The sequence below is a fragment of the Pelecanus crispus genome, chromosome 2 (genome assembly GCF_030463565.1).
Source record: "Pelecanus crispus isolate bPelCri1 chromosome 2, bPelCri1.pri, whole genome shotgun sequence".
Lineage (NCBI taxonomy): Eukaryota > Metazoa > Chordata > Aves > Pelecaniformes > Pelecanidae > Pelecanus > Pelecanus crispus.
In genome coordinates this window covers 82,599,415-82,620,078 of record NC_134644.1, presented here as the reverse complement: position 1 = coordinate 82,620,078, position 20,664 = coordinate 82,599,415, and the positions used below count along the sequence as shown (strand labels likewise).

At 36.0% G+C, this 20,664-nt stretch overlaps 1 protein-coding gene across 1 annotated transcript in view; it reads left to right on the top strand.

The window, feature by feature from the left end:
- RELCH (RAB11 binding and LisH domain, coiled-coil and HEAT repeat containing) overlaps positions 1 to 20,664 on the top strand; it is an 82,234-nt gene that overhangs the window by 33,449 nt on the left and 28,121 nt on the right. Inside the window, exons 10-15 of the mRNA XM_075704549.1 lie at positions 369 to 464; positions 9,289 to 9,401; positions 13,930 to 14,020; positions 18,763 to 18,834; positions 19,630 to 19,770; positions 20,463 to 20,627. Coding sequence (XP_075560664.1) covers positions 369 to 464; positions 9,289 to 9,401; positions 13,930 to 14,020; positions 18,763 to 18,834; positions 19,630 to 19,770; positions 20,463 to 20,627 — 678 coding nt within the window. The remainder of the gene's footprint in view (positions 1 to 368; positions 465 to 9,288; positions 9,402 to 13,929; positions 14,021 to 18,762; positions 18,835 to 19,629; positions 19,771 to 20,462; positions 20,628 to 20,664) is intronic.

Here is a 20,664-nt window from a genome sequence, read left to right as displayed (position 1 = left end):
TGTTTTATTCTGCATGGCAGCAATAGTTAAACAAGCAATAATTGCTTTGAAACAAGACTTATTAACATATATGGAGAGATCAATTTATGCGCATGAAACTTAAGAAATAAGGATATGCTATCAGATTTTGGCTTAAATAAGAAACCTAGTGATAGATATGTAATTACTGGGAAAGTTTAGAGTCTCTACAAGTGGATTTGTGCTTTTGAAGTTACTGCCAGGTCAAAAGCTTAAGGCTTAATGTGTGTGAGTAAATTAAATATTTTCTGGTAAGTGATCAGCCTGCTGTAATTCTTATTATTCCTTTGAAAGGCTATTTTTCTGTTCCCGTGCTTCATTTAAAAGAAACAAACAACTTGGTTTTCTAGGTATCTCGGATTGCAGACAGTGAAAAAAGTGTCATGTTAATGTTGGGACGCTGCCTGCCTCATATTGTTCCTAATGTGCTGCTTGCAAAGCGAGAGGTGAGGAACCCTGAAATTTTACTTTTTATCAGGATGTTTTCTTGTTCATTTTGAAGATGATGTGTCTAATTTCATTAAAGTCTGTTACTTGCAATCATGTTCTTACTTTTGTGCATGCATCTCTGCTCCTAGAAAATGGTTTTACACCTCTGTCAGGTGAGTTCAGTAAACCTGCATGGTATCCTAATATTTCTTCCTTTGCTTAAGGCACCCATTAGCATTCAGCAAGACTAACTGTTACTGTAGGTCCATCTGTTTGTGGTAGCACAAATGTTTTTGGTAGAGAAGACCAGGGTTAATGTGTGTTATAAAGAGCAGAGGATATAAGTTCAAACATTAAATTTGGTTTATTTTATCTATCAGTTTTAATAAGTATTAATGTTCAGGTTCTTTTGCAGCACTATGAACTTCAACAAAAAAATTAGTTTACCATCTTTTTCTAGAAGCTCCATGTATCAGGCAAGATAAGGTTCATCAAAAACACCCCTTCATAAGAAAATTAGCAGTCTTGCTTATATGTTTTCCTTAAATTTAAAATGAAACTAAATAAAATTATGAAAATGTAATGTTTATTTTGAATGTAAATGAAGATCGTGTTTTGCATAATCATTTGCATTATATAGTATAGAAAAGGAAGACTGTGATTGAAGATGGAAAAAATTGACTGGTTTTGTATTGCTTTGTTATAAATATTGCACATTATCAAATGTGTAAAAAATAAAAATAAGAAAATATATCAAACAAAAATTCAGCGGCCTTATAGTTGACAATGAAATAAAGGGTTTGAAGTAGCATAGCTTGTTGAGCAAGTTTTAGTCCTTGTTGAGGGGACCTACAGTATGGTAGACTTAGTAGTGCGTTTTGCATAAATTCATTTTAAGGCTTTGAAAAATCCTCAAGAAATTTGTACTGATCCTATCATCTAAAATTTTATAACATTGAGTAATTATCAGCTGTTGACATGGTGAGTTTGAGATGCACCATATTTTGAAAGTCTCAAACTTTATAAAAGGGTTTTTTTCCTGAGGGCGTGAGGGTGTTAGCTGGGTACCCTGGCAATGGTTCTGTTAGTAGTCTTTCAGAATAATTCTGTGAATGTTCCTGGATCAGTGCTTAATTTCTGATTTCTTATTTATTCCTTTCCTTCCCTCTGCTTGGCAGGATGTGGTATTTTGGCTTCTTTTCACAGCTTGTAGCATAATCTGTGTAATGCATTTAGTATTTTTGTGACCTATTAGGCTATTTCCTACTTACTTTGTTTTACAGCTGAAGTTACATTTGATTACACGTATTTTTGCCTTAAACGAATCATCTGTTTCAATTTGATTGAAAAAGCCGCAAGTGAGAATTGTGTAACTGGATTGCATGGGATGCTTAATGTTCCGAGAATTGAAATTTGCTTTAAAAATAGCTTTTCTCAGTTACCACCCGTTGCTATAACTATTGTAATGTTCTTTCAGATGTAGTCGTGGAATTTGAAGGAAAACTTGGGTAGACCATCTGTTAGTATTTATTAATATCAGTATTAAGAGAAGCTAACCTAAGAACTAGGCTCTCTTCAACAAGGTACAACTTTGGGTCTTGTCCAAAACCAACCTTATCATGAGGTTGGTTTACACAGTTTTACAGAGAAGTTCTGTAAAAATAGGTCAAAAGATCACTAATTTGAGAAAGAGATGTAACAGGTTCAGGTTATAATGCAAAGTGATCGCCAGTCTGCTCTGAAAAGATACAGTGGTAGTATTTAAGATCTTACACTGTCAGTGTGTAAGGCATGAGGATTAAACATAATTTTGTGATGACTCCTTAAAGTACCTATCTTTGTTCTTTAAGCATCCATCATGTTGACATTAGTTGCAAAATCTTAAGCTGAAAATATTGTGCTATACGTTTTCAGTTTGGAGAAGCTGGGTTTGTGGAGGTTGACAGTCTTGCAGTAGGTATTGTCCTTTACCAGAGACTGAGAAGGCATTTCACCAATGCTTTTAACCCACTTAAGATCAGTAGTAGCCTGCCTGACTTGGTAACAAGCAGTCCAGTAAATATTACAGTTGACATCTGAGCGACCAGTTAGTGTCAGAATGTCTGATGCATTTCTCAAATTATTTGGGTTTTTTGTGTATTGGTGCAGCTTTAATTGTTCTCCAGTGTCTGTAGCTTAGGTTCTGATGGAAGGTAAGAAAGAAGGAAAAATACAGTATTGAGTTGGGTGGCTGAGGAGATAATTTAGTTCTTTCTAAAAGAGCAGTTCAACCGGGTAAAATTGGTAATGCATAATATAGGATAATTGCCTGAAAGCAATTCATAGTCATTAAAATTCCACATATCAAATATAAATTTAATTTTGTTTTTATCCCAAGTGTCTAGATTATCCTAACTGCTTGAAAACATGTGTGTCAGTGTTTAGATTTGTATGTGAATATACTCACAAACAAAGGAGGTATTGCAAGCCAAATAGTAATTGGACTGAACAGTAAAAAAAATGCTAGAAACCTATTCTTCAGGATTTAAAAAAAAAAAAAAAAAAAACCACCTTTGGCTCGGTATGCAGTCTGTGATAACGCTTCTTGCAGATGAGCAGCTTGAGTTCATAAAATTTCATCTGCATTGGAATCTGCTTCCTCAGTTGTGTTTTTACCGTGTAAAACTAAAACACGTTTGAGATTAAAAATAGTAAAATCAGCCACCTTCTATTTGTCAAGAGGTATACTATAAAAAGATTCCTTTGGCTAAACTAATTAGAGAAAAACAATCTTTTAAAATTTTTGCGATAACTACTCAGTGCAGTACTGATTTCTCACCCATTGCAAGATGTAAAAATCTGTCAGGTAACAGAAGTAACCTTGTTTGTATGTATAACTTCCATGCTCTGCAGTATGTAGTCCTTTAGCAGAGTTTGGGCCAGAATAAACTTTTTGGCTTAATATCAGGATCTTGTGACTCTTGTTCTTAATCAAGAAACACTTTTCCTTAATTATTTATACTTCTAATCTCACCTATTATTCCAGGGTTAGGTTATATAACTTTCATTTATGTTATGCAAACTTAGCAAAATCACAATAGCGATGGCTTAGTAAATGTGCACCACTAAATTTTTATACTGAGAAACTGTTATTTATATAGAGTTCAATATGTTAAGAATAGAGTTTTGCTTTTATTTCTCTGTAAAGTTGAAGCAAAGATAATGCTGAATCTGCAAATTCTGAATGGGTGCCATTCTTGACTCTGCTAGAAGGAAGTAATGCTGTAGATTTAAAGTTGTTCACGTTAACGTGTAGTAACTACACATAGACATCACCGAGACACTTTTATTCTCTGGCAATTTTTGTAGGTAGCTGTCTCTTAAAACACGGTAAAGCTGAATATCTTTTTACAGATTTTCATCTCATTCTTAACGCTTTAAAAGCCATAAAATTCTGGCTTTGTTAAAAAGTGTAAAAGAATGCTGTGTCGGAGCTTGGCAGTATATGTAAGTGGCTGTGTCAAGCAGATGCCATTCTGGTTGCATATGGATAAAGATATGTAAGTTTGAGTTCCTGGGCATGAAAATTTTCAGCCATCAGTGTCTTCTAAATGACTTTCTAATTTGCAGGATAAGGGAGACTAGAAAAATTTAAATGAATAATTAAAATACTTTGTGTTACTCGGTAAAACTTAGATTGCGGTAGGCTTCTATAGATCGTGTTTCTGAAAAATAGGGATAGCGTTGACCACACCCTGTTTGCTGGTTCTCTTCTGGTTTACTTGGGGTGTTGGTTTTAGTTTGGGGGCCTTTCTGCTGCCCCAGACACACATAAGAGAGTGACATAACCATTTTTTAATTTAAGTCCTTTAGTTCCATTCTCTGGCTATGCAGGACTAGTGCAGTTTTCTTAGAATGAAATAGCTCAATCTTGTAAGAGAATCCTTTTCATGTCTAGTCTGAAAGCTGATGTCTTTCAACACCATGTCTTTAAACATAATTCATGGATGCAAGGAGTTGAATTTAATGTTTATGAATTGAATTGCCAATTGTTACTAGTTTATGACAGTAGTCTTATGTGGATTTTCAAATAAACGCTAGCTATAATGAAAGAAGTATGAAGTTTTATTCACACACATTTCTGTGTTGAGTCTTATGTAAAAACATCCCTTTGGGATCTACAAGAGGCTTAATTTGGGTCCTGGAATAATAGTCTCATCCCATGAAATGTAATTAGACTTGTAATTTTAATATTAATAAGATGAGTAGCACAAAGTTCTGAGTCATGTGTTAATCCTATGATTAAATATTTTTTCATTTTAAAACTAAAAGGATGAATTCTGAACTTCAAAGACATTCTTGCACAAGAGACTCCGTATCAGTAATTTGTTAGTACCTGCAGCTATTTCAGTTGCTGCAGATAAGATTATTTTATTTTATTTACTGGTTGTCAGAGGCTAAGTTACAGAAGAATTTTAACATAGCATTGGTTCACAACGTAAACATTGACTATTAGAGAAGGTTAAAAGGGACATATTTACAGAATTGATCATAACATCATCCTGGTTTATAAATAATGTTGTTACCTGTTTGCCATATTATTAGATTAATATTTGAAATAATAAAAAAGATTACTATCCTAAGCTATGGAAGTAACTAGTCTTGACACTTAACACTAATTAAATTTGTTCTTTGAGATAATTATTTTGCTTAGGAGCACTCCAACAAAAAGGCACTAATTAGTGAGAGAAACTAAGACGTCGAAGACTTGTCAGAATGTTAAACAAAAAAAATTATTATGAAGGCACCAACACAGATAGAAAATTCCTTGCTATCTTGTAAGACAATTGTCAGCAAAATAGAGACATGCTTGCTATAGGATGTATTTAAAAAAACTCCAAACTTTAATGTTTTTTTTAATACTTTTAATATGTAGGAGGAACTGTTTTGCATATAGTTGAGGTGATAGCAGTTACCATTAAAAAGTCACCTTATTTTGACCATAATGAAGAGCTGCTCCATATGCCCATGTAAATGTTGCCTTTATTGAGAACTTGAATCAGCTGAAATAGTGAATCCTGTTCAAAGATAACAGAACATGTTGTTGTAAGTTAAGGACAAGTTGTCCAAAGGTACTATGGTGAAAAAAATGTGAGTTTTGCTTAGGAGAGACCTACATGGACAGTTACACAGAAGCAGAACAGAAAGAAGATGGGCCATTTCAGTTCTCCTGTGCAGTGCGTTAGATCAGCTTCATAGCGTTGTCTGTCATTCACCTGTATGTAGCTTATCTCACAGTAAAAACACAATAACTTTTTTCTCTCTGTTCTACATCTGGGTAGCTCAGATATCAACTGCCTCAGATACGAACTTGCCTTTTCAGTAGTGGAGGTGAGACCTCTGACACATGATGTTTTATTTCATCGAGTTGCAAGTGCTGACAATGTTATAATGGCAATCTGCTTGGCATCTCATGGGAAAACAGTATTGCAGTTCTGAAAGTCACTCCTCCTGCTATTGTTGACTAACACCAACATGAACTAGTCAGTTTTCCTAAGTCAGAGGCAAAAGGGAAAAGGGGGACTCGGGGATGAACAGGACATTTAGGAAGGATCCCAAATTAAATAGATGGAGGGTTGTTGTTGTTTTAAAAATTTATGTTCTTGCTTTATGACTGTCAGCACAAGTGGTATTCCTTCCCAAGTGTTTCAGATGGCACTGGAAGTCCTCTCCTTGATTATTAATAATTATATACAGTCCCCATAACAAAGTTATGAACTTTCCTCTTGAATTTAAACAGCCAAATGCTAATATTATTGTGTTTTATTGGAAAATTACCACTTTCTACAGCACTTCTCTGCTGGTTTTGAGAATGAAAAATCTGAGATTTATTGAACAAGTCTACATCTAAGGCATGTCTCTTAGCAACAGGAAGGAATGAGCTCAGACCTGCCTGTAGGCTGGTTTTTGTTCTTAATCATCCTAAATATCCCATGAAGACCCTGTCCCCTTTTAAGTCTTCAGAAGACTTCACTTAACCTGTTTTGTCCATCTGTGAGAGCAGTATTGTTCTTCTTGTCCCACAGAAAGTCCCTTTCGCCTCTAGTTTTACCTTCCTGTCCATTAAGTCTATAGGGAGCACATAAAACACTGTTCAAGACTTCTCACTGTTTCTCCACTCCCCTTAATAGAAGGAACTGTAGAAGCACTGATGCAGCGATGCAGAGAACACTCTCTTCTCCCATAGTATGCATGAAAGAATGTGACCAATGGACAAGAAAATACAGCTAATTCCATCAGCTATAATAACCAGCTTTCTGCAAGGTAAAGAACCAGCCTTGTATCTGCCCCATGTCAATGGTGTTAGGTTACTCATTAGCCTTTCACGCGCAAGGTAGTAGCATCTAGGTGAATATTCAGAGGTGTTTTCCTTTCATACAGACTCAGCTGGAAAAAGACAACTTTGTTCACTTCCTTAAATTTGAAAAAAGGCTTTAAAAAAAAAAAAAACCAACTCATGGCACTGTTCTGAAATCTAGCAGTAGTTCTGGGTGAGCAGTTGAGATTTTTGAGTAGGTACTCAAACATACTAGGAAAGTGAAGTCAGTGTAATTGTTTCAACAGGTAAAACAAAACCCCCAGATCATAAAAAAATATTCATGTCCCGTTTCATAAGGTATATTCTTTTTGAAAAAATTCTTTATAAGGAGTACTTAAGAATAATTTCAAGAGCAGTTGGATAATGTGAACTTAGGGTAGATTTCAGTAAGTTAGATCTCAGTAAAGTAACACAGGGTTTTTTTGATTTAAAGGTTTTTCCATGAGCTATATTCTTTATGGTGAAGTTAGTAACTATGTTGGGTATCTACAAATTGCAATCTGATTTCCTCTTTAAAAGATCTTAGCTTAATGTATAAGTAGTGATATTTAGAGTGCCAGGGTGTTTTTTTATTTTTACAATATTTTTTCAAGTCTTTTTGCACTAAACCAGTGTTTGCAGGAGAGAAAATGCTTCTGTGAAGTACAAAAAAAAAAAAAGTTAAATAGGTTAAGCCCCCTGCCTTCTCAGAACTTTAAATGGGGGAAAAATGAATGTTAAATATACAAAAAAAAAAAAAAAATCTAACATGCAAATTGTAGGAAAGGAGCTTTCAGCTGAAGAAAGTTATTTAGCCCTTTGTGCGATGTAATTTGTGAAGTTTCTTTAACATAGGTTTTCAATTCACATTATTTTGCGTTGTGCTACACTTATTTAAAAACAAGCCCAAAAACTGGCTCACTTTAAAATATTGAGAAATAGAAATGTCCAAATTAGTCACATTTATTTCTCATTTCTCCTTCTGTACTTTCAGATTTTTTCAGCAGTGGGTAGGATATTTCTGCATTCATTCCTCTGTCTCATCATAAATTCCCTAATCTGTACCATAATTGAGTTAAATATTGCTAAAATATCTTCCAGAATGTTAAAATACATTTTTAGGATGTGTCTTGGTCATCTTTTTGGGGGGGGGAGGTGGGTGGATAGCACGCTGAATAGAATTCTTGTAAAATGAAAACAGAAGCTTATCAGGAGTTGACTAGCTTAGGCAATGCTCTAAAATAGAGTATTGTTCTATGTTTATTTTAAACATAGCACTTGCTGTTTAGGAAAATATAAGTTGAGCAGTGAGGGTGTCTTTAATGTTGTTTCCACATGTCCACCTTGTTTAATAGGCTTTCTCTTAAGAACATCATGAATAGGTCACTTTGAATGTCTGCAAGAAGAAATTGGCACCTCCCTGCAAAGTTATTACAAATAACTATAGATTTTTCCAGGTTTTGTATAATCTTTCCTAGTAACTTCAGAAGTGTTTCCCACTGTCATCTGCTTGTTTGTCACAGCAAAGTGGCTCAAAAGTATGCGGCAGGGGGGAGAGGAACCCTCCAGATTACTTGCCCGTGTTTTCTCTGCAGATGCTTAGGTTTGTCTTGTTCTTTTCCCCTGACTTCCCAGTGTGATGTTTCTGTCCATAAGATATTAAATCACCTAGAAATTGTGCGGCTTCCAAATTCAGTTGGAGTAAAGGCTCATGTCAACAAGGTCAAGGAAAGGGACTTCCAGTCCGTGTTTTAGAAACATTTGTTTCTCCTGGGAATGAATACCATGAGCTTTGAAGGCATATTTAGAAAGGAGGTGGTCTTCACTGTTGTGAACAGCCTTATGTTTTCTTTCAGTTAATGTTTTACACAGTATTTTCTTGGTAGCTTGTTCCTTAAAGGAACTGAATTGCTCTGAAAAGCAAATTCAGCTTCAGATACTGCCTCTTTATTGAAAAAAAGCCCAACAAACCTTTAAAAAAATCATATAGTTCTCAGTCAACACAGAATAGAGGGTATCTGTCCGCAGTCACCTTTACCAATGTGTGTTTCTCAGTGCTTATTCAAACTTGTGCACAAAACTGTGCGCATGCTTAACTGGGAATTTTAATCTTTAACTCCATGGCATCAGAAATAGCATTTTCCATAGGAGCTTTGTTCCGTAGATGTCTGTGGAGCTTGCTTCAGTCCAGTAGGTAGTGAAGACAATTTAAACTGTGATTGTCCTCTAATTCTGGTTACAGGTGACCTGCATATGTTAATTGTAAACTTTGTAGAGCTTTTTATTTTATGTGCTGGTTCTCCGGACTGGAAAATAAGTCTAACTTTTGTAGACCTTTACTTTTTTCAGGTCACTTAATAAGAGATCAAGACTCTAAAACATCTTCTCTAACTGTTTTGATGTTATGTGGCTAGATATATCTTCTTAGTTTCTTTTGCTGTTAATGAATATATGCCCAAAGCATTTTTACTTTTTTTGGTTTTCCCCTACCCACAACTTTTTAGGAATTGATCCCACTCATACTGTGTACAGCCTGCCTGCATCCTGAACCCAAAGAGAGAGATCAGCTTCTACACATACTGTTCAATTTGATCAAACGACCAGATGATGAGCAAAGGTGTGTTTGTATTTGTGTGTTGCGGGACAAGAAGGAACTTTTTTTCTTTGTCAAAGAAGCAGAACTAATAGAAACTGGGTATTAATGGATTATTTTAACCAAGTTTCACTTAAGCTGATACTTTGCTGGTATAGTGTTGACAAATTTATGTGGACTTCGGGACTTTCCATTTCCATGACCTGTACTTTGCTAGTTACTGAAATGTAAGAATGTGCTTGGTAAGCTGCAGTGTAACATTTCAGTTCCTTTTTTGTTTAAAGATGAACTGAAATGCTTTGTTAAAATGAGCTTTAAGATCATAATTCTTAGCAGTGGTTGACATAGAAGTCAAAACAGCTTTTTTAAACCTCTGTCTTAGTGTATCTTAGTGATCTATATGTTTGTAAGTTAACTACCGTGTTTAGTTGGGGAAAATAGAGTGAGAAAATAGTACTCTCCCTACTTATGGTTCAGTACTGTGGTAGCAATAAAAAATTGAGAAGACTGAAGCAGTGATTTCATTCTGACAAGTGTTAAGAGCTTTGTTTTATTTTGGTTAAGACTTTGAAACAAAGTATACTTTTTATTTTGTTTTATAAATTTAGTTCTTCCTTAATACTCAGGAAATCTGGCTTTGTTTGTACAAATCTTGATAAGAATATCCTTAAGGTTGAAAGGTGGTACCCTAGCTGGTATGTTTCCTTCTCTAACTGTGGAAAGATTTTTCATATTTGGTCTGTAGCTTTTCAGTTATTTTCATTAGAGATGTTTTATAAAGCATCTGTATCTATTGTTGCTCTGTTCTGTCTTCAAACAAAATAGGCCTTATGAAATAGGTGGAAGGCATTTCTTTTGAAGATTCTCTGAAACTATAGTGTTCTGGTGTCTTTTTAAATTGTTCCTGTGGTAAAACTTAGAGATGAGCTACAACTGAAAGATAAGGCTTTGGAGACAAAAAAGGCATAAATAAATAAAAGCAATTTCTAGCACAGCGGCACATGCAGATTGAAATTACAAAAAGATGCAGTCCTGTTCTACTTCAGATCATCTACCATTATCTAAAATGTTTTGAATGTCCCATGCAGATTGAGAAGCTGAAATTATTTTGTGGTTGAGGGGGGAATGAAGTTACATGTTGCTTGTAGTCTTTTGTAGTTAATTTGTCACACCATTGGTGGCCTATCAAGCAGATTTTTCATATGCCTGTTTAGCTGCAGTTAGGTGTGTCTTTTCCAGCAGCTAAGAAAGAAGAAAATCCAGGCTTCTTTTTCCTTGAAGTTGTTCGTTCTTTGTTCTGAATTAGAGATTTGTATCTAAAAATAACTAATTTTCATCAGAAATTTGGGAAGAGTATTCTGCCATAACCTCCAGGACAAAATATATATATATACACATAATACATATTTACACACATAAAAATCATAATCTGTTTTAAAGGTGCTGTAACACCTGACTGAAGAATAAGTAAAATTCCATCAAATAAGAGATTCTGAATACAAATTAGATAGAAAATAGTTTTTCAGAATTTCAGCCAGTTTTTTATACTTACTTATGCATATGGAAGTGTATGCATGCTTGTTTTTATCTAAATAAGTTTAAGTAATATTTTTGCAATCTTGTGCAATATGAAATATGCAAAAACATTCAGGTTTAGTCACGAGAACAATGGTATTAGTTATTTCATATGTACTTTATTTACTTTCTGCTATACTGTGCAGGCCTACATTATACATTAAAGTATCATCAGCTGATAACAAGTTGACTTTAATTTGTTAAATGCAAGAGACTGGAATGTGACATTGCATTTCTAGTAATGAACCCATTAAAATAAGTACTTTACTTTGAATATTCACTCTTGTAAAATATGTTAACAATTATGCGGAAAGCCTGTATTATACTTCTTGTCCATGTGAGAGGCTTTTCTTGCCTGCAGATACAGCATATTGCCATGGTCTTGCACAGTAACATTATATTTAACAAGGCCACTTTTATCCTCAAGGCTCTGCTCATTACTCGCTTCTTTTTGGACAATTATGTTGGTTTTGGGAGCTAAGGAGCCATGAAGAAGTCAGATTAATGTTGGGGTCTTTTAGGACAAGTTTAAAACGTAGGTCAACTCTTGAAGATTTCCAAGTAATGTACCCAGAAGCAGCACTGTTCATGAAAAGAGGCTAAAATACATTAAGCTTAGTGTATCTAGTATGACTTTTCATCGGTCATATGATACCACCTCTTACAGAACACACATAACTTGCTGACATATTAAGGAAAACTATTAATTAAGTTTTTAATACAACCTTTAGGAGTGACAAAAGAACCTTGAACTGTGCAATATAAGACTGAACTGCTTACAGTGCATACAGTCACTTTCTAAAACCTCTAGAAAGAGTTTAGAAGTGTTAAATTATGTCTGTTCTAGTCTAATTTCTGCCTTGTTCCTCTAGTCTGATTCTTGATTTCACTTTGGTGTCTGTACTGATGAAGCAAACTACTGCTCTGCTGAATCATACTGATTTGCTTTATGTTCCTGCCTAAGTGATCAGAAGTGCATAACTTGGAGAGAGCTGTTTGAGGACAGCATTCACAGCATCTTGTTAACAAAAGAGATCATTATGAAAATAAGTAGAAAGAAGTTTTTCCCATATCCAGCCTAGACTGCAATTTTGCAACAGCTTAGTGTTAACATTTTTTGTTTCGATGACCTGTTGTTGAGGTCCTTAACAACCTTTCCTTCCCTGAAATAGTGACTGTTGTCATATACTTTTAAAATGGTTACAATAAAATATTTAAACCATTATTTTTTAATATTTTTGCAATATCTTAAATTCCCCTACTTTATAGGCAAAGCAAAAGGAAATCTGAGTTAATTTTGAGATTTCATGGAACTGTTTTGAGAAGGTTTGATTTAAAAAAAAAAAAAATTACGTGTTTTGGTTTTCCCCATTTCTAATGCAGAAGATTTCAAGTGATTACTGTATTCTGCTACTTTTAAAATATATTATAAAAGTATATTCTGTTGCTCAGTTAAGTGTGTAGAACCAAAGACAGGCATTCAAATAACTATTTTGTTTGTTGCAGAACTCAGAATTACCACAGGCTTTTGTCTCCATATTGCTGTCGCATATCAGCTGTTGATTTCTTGAGTCTTGTCTAATCATTTTTGTTTTCCCCCAACCTTTTTACCTTGATCAAAGGTCTAGTTCTCTGTATGTGGTAGAGGGGAGGGGGAAAAAAAAACAAAACAAAACAAACTCACCACACAACAAAACCACAGAGCTTGTTCTGATTGTTGGCCTAAAAAATGCTGGGGGAAAAAAATTCTTTTTAATAGACTATTTCTCCTTGAAAAGATTCCAAAAGTGAATGAGTCTTTTTCTGATGGAGTATATTGTATAACTAGTTAAGAAATAACCAGCAGAATCTCTGCCTTTCAACCTTAAGGGCATACTATTAGCTGCAGTAAATATTTAGGAGTTTAGACATGACACTGAAATGGTAACAAATTAATTTTGGCTTACTTTCCACAAAGTAATAATGAACAAATTCTCAGTGGTGTCTTAATCTTACTGTGGAGGTGATACAATGAGTCTCTCTTGTCCATGTGTTATCCTTTGAAACTGGTTAAGTGTTGTTGTAGGCAGTAAGAGTAAATAGAACTGGTGCATTGCATGCAAAGTTGGTATCATTCCAATCGTATTAACAGGAGAAATAGAAGTAAAAAATCTTAGCAAGGTAAACATTCATTAAGTAAAAGTTAAAATACCACAAATGACAGTTAAGTACAATGTTACTGAAATTTTAAATATATCTCTGTGCCTATGAAATTGATGGAACAACAGTGATTTCTTGCCAAGTTTGAGGAAAACTTAAAAATTATTGTAGATAGTAGATCCCTTTTATAATGGGCTTTATAAGATTTCTGACAAGAGTAAAGTCTAGTATTTTGGTAGAGATGACAGTAACTTGCATGTTAGAGTGTTGCAAAACCATGTCATAAAAGAATTAAGTTACTTGTTTTGAACAAAGTTCATTAAATCTCACAAATGCTTCTAAATAAAAGCAGTACGTGTACTTGACTAAAATACTGATAGTATGATAGGATTAAGTAATTTAGATCCTTTTACTGCATGATGAATGATAGTATTCAGTAATAAGAATTAAATGAGAAATTTAGTCAGAGATTCCCAGTCTTGGACATTAGGAAATCAGATTCCCAAATCAGAGATTCTCACGCTCTGGTTCATGGAGTTTGGGTTCTGCAAGTTTCTGGAAAAGGCATATTAAATATAATACAAGATAGAATCATAGAATAGTTTGGGTTGGAAGGGACCTTTAAAGGTCACGTAGTCCAACCCGACCCCTGCAATGAGCAGGGACAAGTGGCTTGCAATTTAAGATTTAGTCTTTAAGTCAGTGTGTATGGTGTGAAATTTTGACTGTGGACAATTACCTGTTGCCTGATAGCATCTGCTTTTCCTAACTTAAAGAATATATTCTGTATATTATAGAACTTTATAAAGAGGTTAAGGCTTTAAATTTATGTTTTCAGACAGATGATACTGACTGGGTGCGTGGCATTTGCCCGACACGTTGGACCAACACGTGTAGAAGCTGAGCTTTTACCACAGTGTTGGGAACAGGTAACTGATTATTTTGTGCTTTATGCTGGAATATTAGTTAAAAATTCGTAAATGTTGAGTTTTATTTGTTTGAGGGGGCGGTTGTTTTGGTTTTGTTTTTCAATGAATGGCAGTTCAGAGTATTTTTCGAAAGATACTTGCACGTTCTTTCTCTTCATTATATATACTCTTATATAACATTAAAAAGAACTTGAAAATAGAACATTTGTCAAAGACTATCTGGAGATTCTAGTTCCTTGCATATACCTGTATATGTTTGTTGTATTGAAATGTAGATAAGCACATGTTCATCGTCAGTGTTGCCTAACCTACTGCCAGGTAGGTGCCTTTATAATTTTTGCTGTAATTTCCAGACTGTTGGAAATCCATTTTCATTCAAAGATTTAATTCACTGATTTTTATATTGTCTTAAGTCCCTGGAGCAGTTTCCACACTTCAGCTAGTTTAAATTCTTAAACAGATAAATAAAGATCAAAGTAGTCAGAAGTAAGTCCCCTGTAGATTGGCACGATTTTACACCTGTAAGATCAGCCTGAAGTTTACATGTGAATTCTAGAATCACAGTGATCTTTCTCACAGATATTTTAAATTAATACAAATAACTGAACAACCAAACTGCAATGCTCTTACTGTTTCATCTGAGGCATAGAAACAGAACATGAGTTCAGGTGAAAATGCATGGTATTTTCCTACCATAATGTAGAAATCATCATTGCCTAAAAGACGGTGAATAACTAAGCCATGACAGAGCGGTAATGCTTGCTTTGATGGCACAGTCTTTGTGATTTGATAATTGTCTACTGTTTCTTGCATAATGCAGCCATCTGTGTTTCACAATAAAGTCCAAGCTTTAATGCTTTCTGACAGTAGAAGTATGTGTTATATGCAGCATTTGCACTTATATGTATGACTGGTATATGTATTGATTAAATGAAGGACTCATGGCAATAGTAGTTGAACACAAAATAAACCACATTTTGTTTTCCTAGTCCTTCTCGTGAAATTTAAAGTGTTTGCACAAAAAAAACCAGTCTCACCTCAGTAAGAGCACATCTTCATCATACCAGTTTCTTGCTAATTGCTGATGCAAAAGAGAAACCGGTCCAACTGTAACAGTACAGCATATCAGGCTGCCAAGCCGTATGTCATCATGCATTTATTTAATGCAGTTTGCCAGACTTTGCAGTACTGAAACCAGGTCATTATTTTCTCCGGCAAAATACCAGCGGAATCTCATTGTCACAAGACTGAGTTTGTAGAAGGAACTCAAAAATACACATAATTTTTTACCTTTTCTCAGTAGATGCTTTAATTGTGAAAGCATTTATGCAGTTGGTCTCTAACCAAAATCTATTTACAAATGCAAAGGACTGGGCCCTCGGAAGATTCAGCATTTTCGTCCACATGTTCTGGAGCTCAGTTATCAGGCTAGTCCTTGTGATCTTCCTACCTCCTCTTCACAGGTAGAATTTGGTAGCTGGCTCATCTGAGTTTAGATCAAGGCTCTGTGAATGCTAAAAGTTTCCTCAGAACTAGTGACCAGTTAATTGGCTTCCAAAATTGTACTACTGCTTATTAAAGACAAAAGGAAAAGAAATGGTAATAAACATTTTACAGTTATGTTTATGTTTCCAAGGGCTAATAATCTTCCCTGAACACAGACCTTGTGGAAATTTTGAGTCTTTTTTCCTCCAGTGTGTCAGTATGTCTTTGCAATATCAGGGGTGATTTTTTATATTGCCCTGCCAGTCCACCTAAACCAGTTGAAACTAGTCTTTGCTGTTTTCCTCAGGTAGGCAGAGCTCCAGACAGCAAAGTGTATCTCTGTTACCAGTAGGGAATTTGCTTTTGGAAAGATGGCACATAAGTCAAAGACACTATAGGTATTAAAGCAGCCTGTTGCATGCCCGTAATGTTTCTCATCTATGAAAACTTCATACTACCAAAAAATACTACAGGTGCCCTACTGATGAATGAATGCAAAATAATGATAGACACACTGGAAAGAACTTTCTCCCATGCTTGAGACTTCAGTTTAGTCCTGAGGCTTATGATTTATTCGAGACTCTTTCAAATGATCTTTGGCACACTTCATTCTGGAGAGAGTTCTTGGTGATTTCAGATCAGAACAGTGAGAAAGTTTGAAGACATTAATACTACATCAGTAGTCAGGTACCACTGTTCAGTGTGCTGTGGAAATAAAGTCAAGGTAAGAAGTTGTCCAAAGTTGATTTACTACAGTGTCTTCATCTGTAGTTTCTCCTAAGCCAGTAGAATTGAGAGAATCACAGAATGGCTGAGGCTGAAAGGGACCTTTGAACACCTTGTAGTCCAATCCCCCTGCTTAAAACCGTCAGCTAGAGCAGGTTGCCCAAGACCAAGTCCAGTCTGGTTTTGAATATGTCCAAGGATGGAGGCTCTGTAACACCGCTGGGCAACGTGTTCTGAGGTTTGGCCACTCTCCCAGTAAAACAGAATTTCCAGTACTTCATTTCCTCTTGTCTTTTCATTGGGCATCTCTGTGTTCTTTACCTCTCTGCAGTTAGGTACGGACATTTATACATACGGATAAGATCCCTCCTGAACGCTCTCTTCACAAGACCAAACAATCCCAGCTCTCTCAGCCTCCCCCAATATATCAGATATTCCTATGTCTTGATCATCTTCACGTCTCTCCGCTGGTCTTGCTCCAGTACGTCTTTGTCTTTGTAGCTGGGAAACCCAGAACTGTACACAGCACTCCAGATGTGGTCTCACCAGTGCTGAGTAAAGAGGGATAATTACTCTCCTTGCCTGCTGGTGATGCTTATCCCAGTGCTGCCCAGGATATCATTGGCCTTCCTTGCTGCAAGGAGTGCATTGCTGGCTCTGCTTGGTATCTGTCAGACCCTCCAGGTCCTTCTCTGCTAAGCTGCTTTCAAGCCAATTGGCCCCCAGTCTGTCCTGGTGCATGGGAATTATTTCTGCTCAGGTTCAGGACTTTGCACTTTCTTTGCACTTTCATAAGGGTCCTGTCTGTCCATTTCTCCAGCCTATTGAGGTGCCTCTGAATGGCAGTACACCCATCTGGATATATCAACCACTCCTTCCAGTTTTGTGTCATCTGCTTACCTGTTGAGGTGCCTTCTCTCTTGTCATCCAGGTCATTAATGAAGATGTTATACATCTTTGTTGTTGGCCCCAGAATCAACCCCACCTCACTGTCCTTACCTAGCCCAGACTTCATCAGTTTGAATGAGGATGTTATGGGAAAAAGTATCAAAAGTCTTGCTGAGGTCAAGAAAAACAATATTCACTGCTCTCCCCTTGTTCATTGAGCCAGTCATCTTGGAAAGCTATCAGGTTGGTCATGCATGGTTTTTCCTATATAAATACATGCTGACTATTCCCAAACACCTTCTTGTCCTTCGTATGTTTGCAAATGCTTTCCAGGATTAATTGCTCCAAAACCTTCCCAGGAACTGATGTGAGACTGACTGGCCTGTAGTCCCCTGGATCCTCTGTCTTGCCCTACCTGAAGGTAACAGTGACATTTGCTTTCTTCCAGTCCTCAAGAATCTCCCCCATTGCCACAACATTTTGTTGATTTGTCAAAAGTGGTCTTGCAGTGACATCAGCCAGCTCCCTCAGCACTCAGTGGGGTGCATCCTCATCAGGGCCCGCAGACTAGTGTATGTCCAATTTGTTTAAATGTTTCCTAACCTGATAATTCTCTACCAAAGGTAAGTCCTTCTTGCTCCAGACTTCCGCATGGTTTTTAGGTATCTCAGACTACTGAAGGCAAGTCTTCCCAGTAAAGACCAAGACAAAGAAGGCAGTGAGTACCTTGGTCTTTTCCACGGTAAGATGGTTGTCTTACCAAGGCTATACACTGCATAGCAAGAGAGAAAGAAACAGTCGCACCGCATGCGTATTCTAATTTATCTGACAGGATCAAACTGTTCACATTTCCCTCTCGCTATTTTACCCTAAAATTTTTTATTCACAAAGTATATTGGAACATATCATGTTTCATTGTACAACCATTACACTGGCCATTAAAGCTGACTCCACCAGGATGCAAACTTGGTTCCGAAGTGTCGATACTAAATTTGTAAGGCAGAATTTTCAAATAGCCTTTGAGTGGAAAGGCAAGGTAGCACAGGATCAAGAGGTTCTTGGGAATAGGAACTGTTTTCAGTCACATTTTAGAGGCGTAACATGTTTACGCTGGACTTGAGAGCAGAACTTCAATAGCATGCAAGTATTCTTTGGCTTAGTACGTGTGTCTTCTTTTGACCCCAATTGCTCAGCAGGACCTAGGCAGCTATGCTACACGGGTTGGCTTAGAGCGCTAGAGGGCACTTGTGTAGTTCTTAGAGGAACAGTGCTCCTGAAGGGCTACACAAGACAAAATATTTCATGACATGCCAGCTCAGAAGTTACTCATATTCTTTAAAGTACAGCAGCCCATATGCTGCTTTCCACCCTTCTTTTTACTGCATATACATACATGCTTCTCCAATTCTTCTCTTACTATAAGCTCTATTTTATAGGACAACTAGAGAAGGCTGTGTATCTGCCTTGCCTTTATGCCTCAGTGCAAGAATTTGAGGTTGCTTAGTACGCATATGCAACTTCTACAGGCACAGTCAATGTTTATCTAAGAGGTCCGGACGTATCCCTCCATTGCAGTTCATTCTAACCACATTTTGAATACTGGTTACTGCAAAGCAAATAGCCATTCTGTTTCTCTTTACCAGATCAACCACAAATACCCAGAGAGACGGCTACTGGTAGCAGAATCCTGTGGAGCTCTAGCACCTTACCTTCCAGTAAGTATTAATACTGAATCGAAATACTTTGCTAGTGAAAGCAAGGTGAAAATCTGTTGCATAACGTAAACATCCTTTATCACCTTACATATTCCCAAGTGTGTTATGCATAGACAGTCACATTGTCTTCTACTTTATATCACACATGTGAGATTCAATAAATCACATTAAGGAGGAGATAGCTTACTGTAAAAGGAATACAGGTCAATCTAGCTATAAAATGTCTTTAAACCCAGTATGTTCTGAAATAATCATCTTTGTTTCAGTAAGGATGAAGTAAAGATAGTTAGGACCAATTAAGGAAATAATCTCTGAAAAAATAATTGGCACCCAGTAATAGAGTTCTTCAGACACTGTGGAAGTTACATGAAGAGTGCTGCCAGTCAGAAGCAGCAGCAAAATTAAGTCAGTGGCAAACTAGAATTTGAAGCTTCGGAGAAAGAGGAAAATAACCGAAATTAAAAATGCAGTTCTCCAATTTATCAATATACTGATTAAAGACTCTGTTTTAAGTCTAGGCCTATAGTAGGGTTTTGCTGTTAGGTTTTTTTTTTCCATATGAATTAAAGGACCCGAGTTCTGTGCTTGGTAGGACAAAAGGCTCTCTGATGAGGCTACTGACATTTTATATTCATTCATCTTCTGTAGTGAAAACTGAATGTGTAATATTCATAAAGGGATCTATGGTTGGAGGCAGGGATTTTTTTTTTTTTGTGAGCAAATCATAAAAATTGATACAAACCCACATTTCTTGTTTCATTGGATTTAACAAGTATGTTTCTTGTTTACAAACAGAAAGAAATCCGTAGTTCATTAGTACTTTCCATGCTGCAGCAAATGCTAATGGAAGATAAGGCAGATCTGGTACGAGAAGCTGTGATCAAAAGCCTTGGCATCATTATGGGATATATTGATGATCCAGACAAATATCAACAGGTAAAATTTGGTTTGGGTTCTCTATGTATAAAATGTTTTCTATAGTTATTTCATGAATTGGGGGGATGCATAATTTCATGAATTTTTACCAAATCCTTCCAGATACTTTTAAATACTTTGATGGTTTATATGAATGTTGATTTTATTGTGTCAGCAAGATCAAAAAGAAAATGTGTACTCAAAAGTATCATTAGAACCTTGGGCATAAGCCTTATACAGAAGTTTCTCTAGTAACTCATAATTTGCATTCAAGAACATACCACTTCATTGCACACCTGATACTATTAGCCAATTTGATATCATCAGTTGCTAACAGAGATTTGTCTACTACAACAAAGCCTACTTGTAGTTCAGCTTAATACTGCCTAGTAATGTTTCAGATAAGTGAAAATTAAGAACTTCTAATTCTGTCTTTGAGTTTTTGAAGGCAGAGTGGTAAAATGTGTTTGTATTGATGCTGATAACTTGACTGTAGAGAAATACTAGCAGGATTATTGAACCACCTACTGTTTACCTTTGTATATGTGGTGGGAATATCTGTTGAAAGGCCTCCGTGTACTACCTTGTTTTATTTTTATTAGTGTAAAGTTTTAAAAATAGATTATAATCTTTTTCTAGTCTTCATGTTTTGTTTGGGAAACTTCAGCATAAATTTTAGGAAAATAATTACATTCTTTATTGTCTTTTGCCAGGGCTTTGAACTGCTGCTTTCAGCTTTAGGAGACCCTTCAGAACGTGTAGTTAGTGCAACACATCAGGTATTTTTACCTGCTTATGCTGCCTGGACAACAGAACTGGGAAATTTACAGTTCCATCTTATACCAACACTGCTTAGTAAAATTGAAAAATTGCTCAGGGTATGTGTTCAGCTGTTTTCCACATTGGAGAATTTTC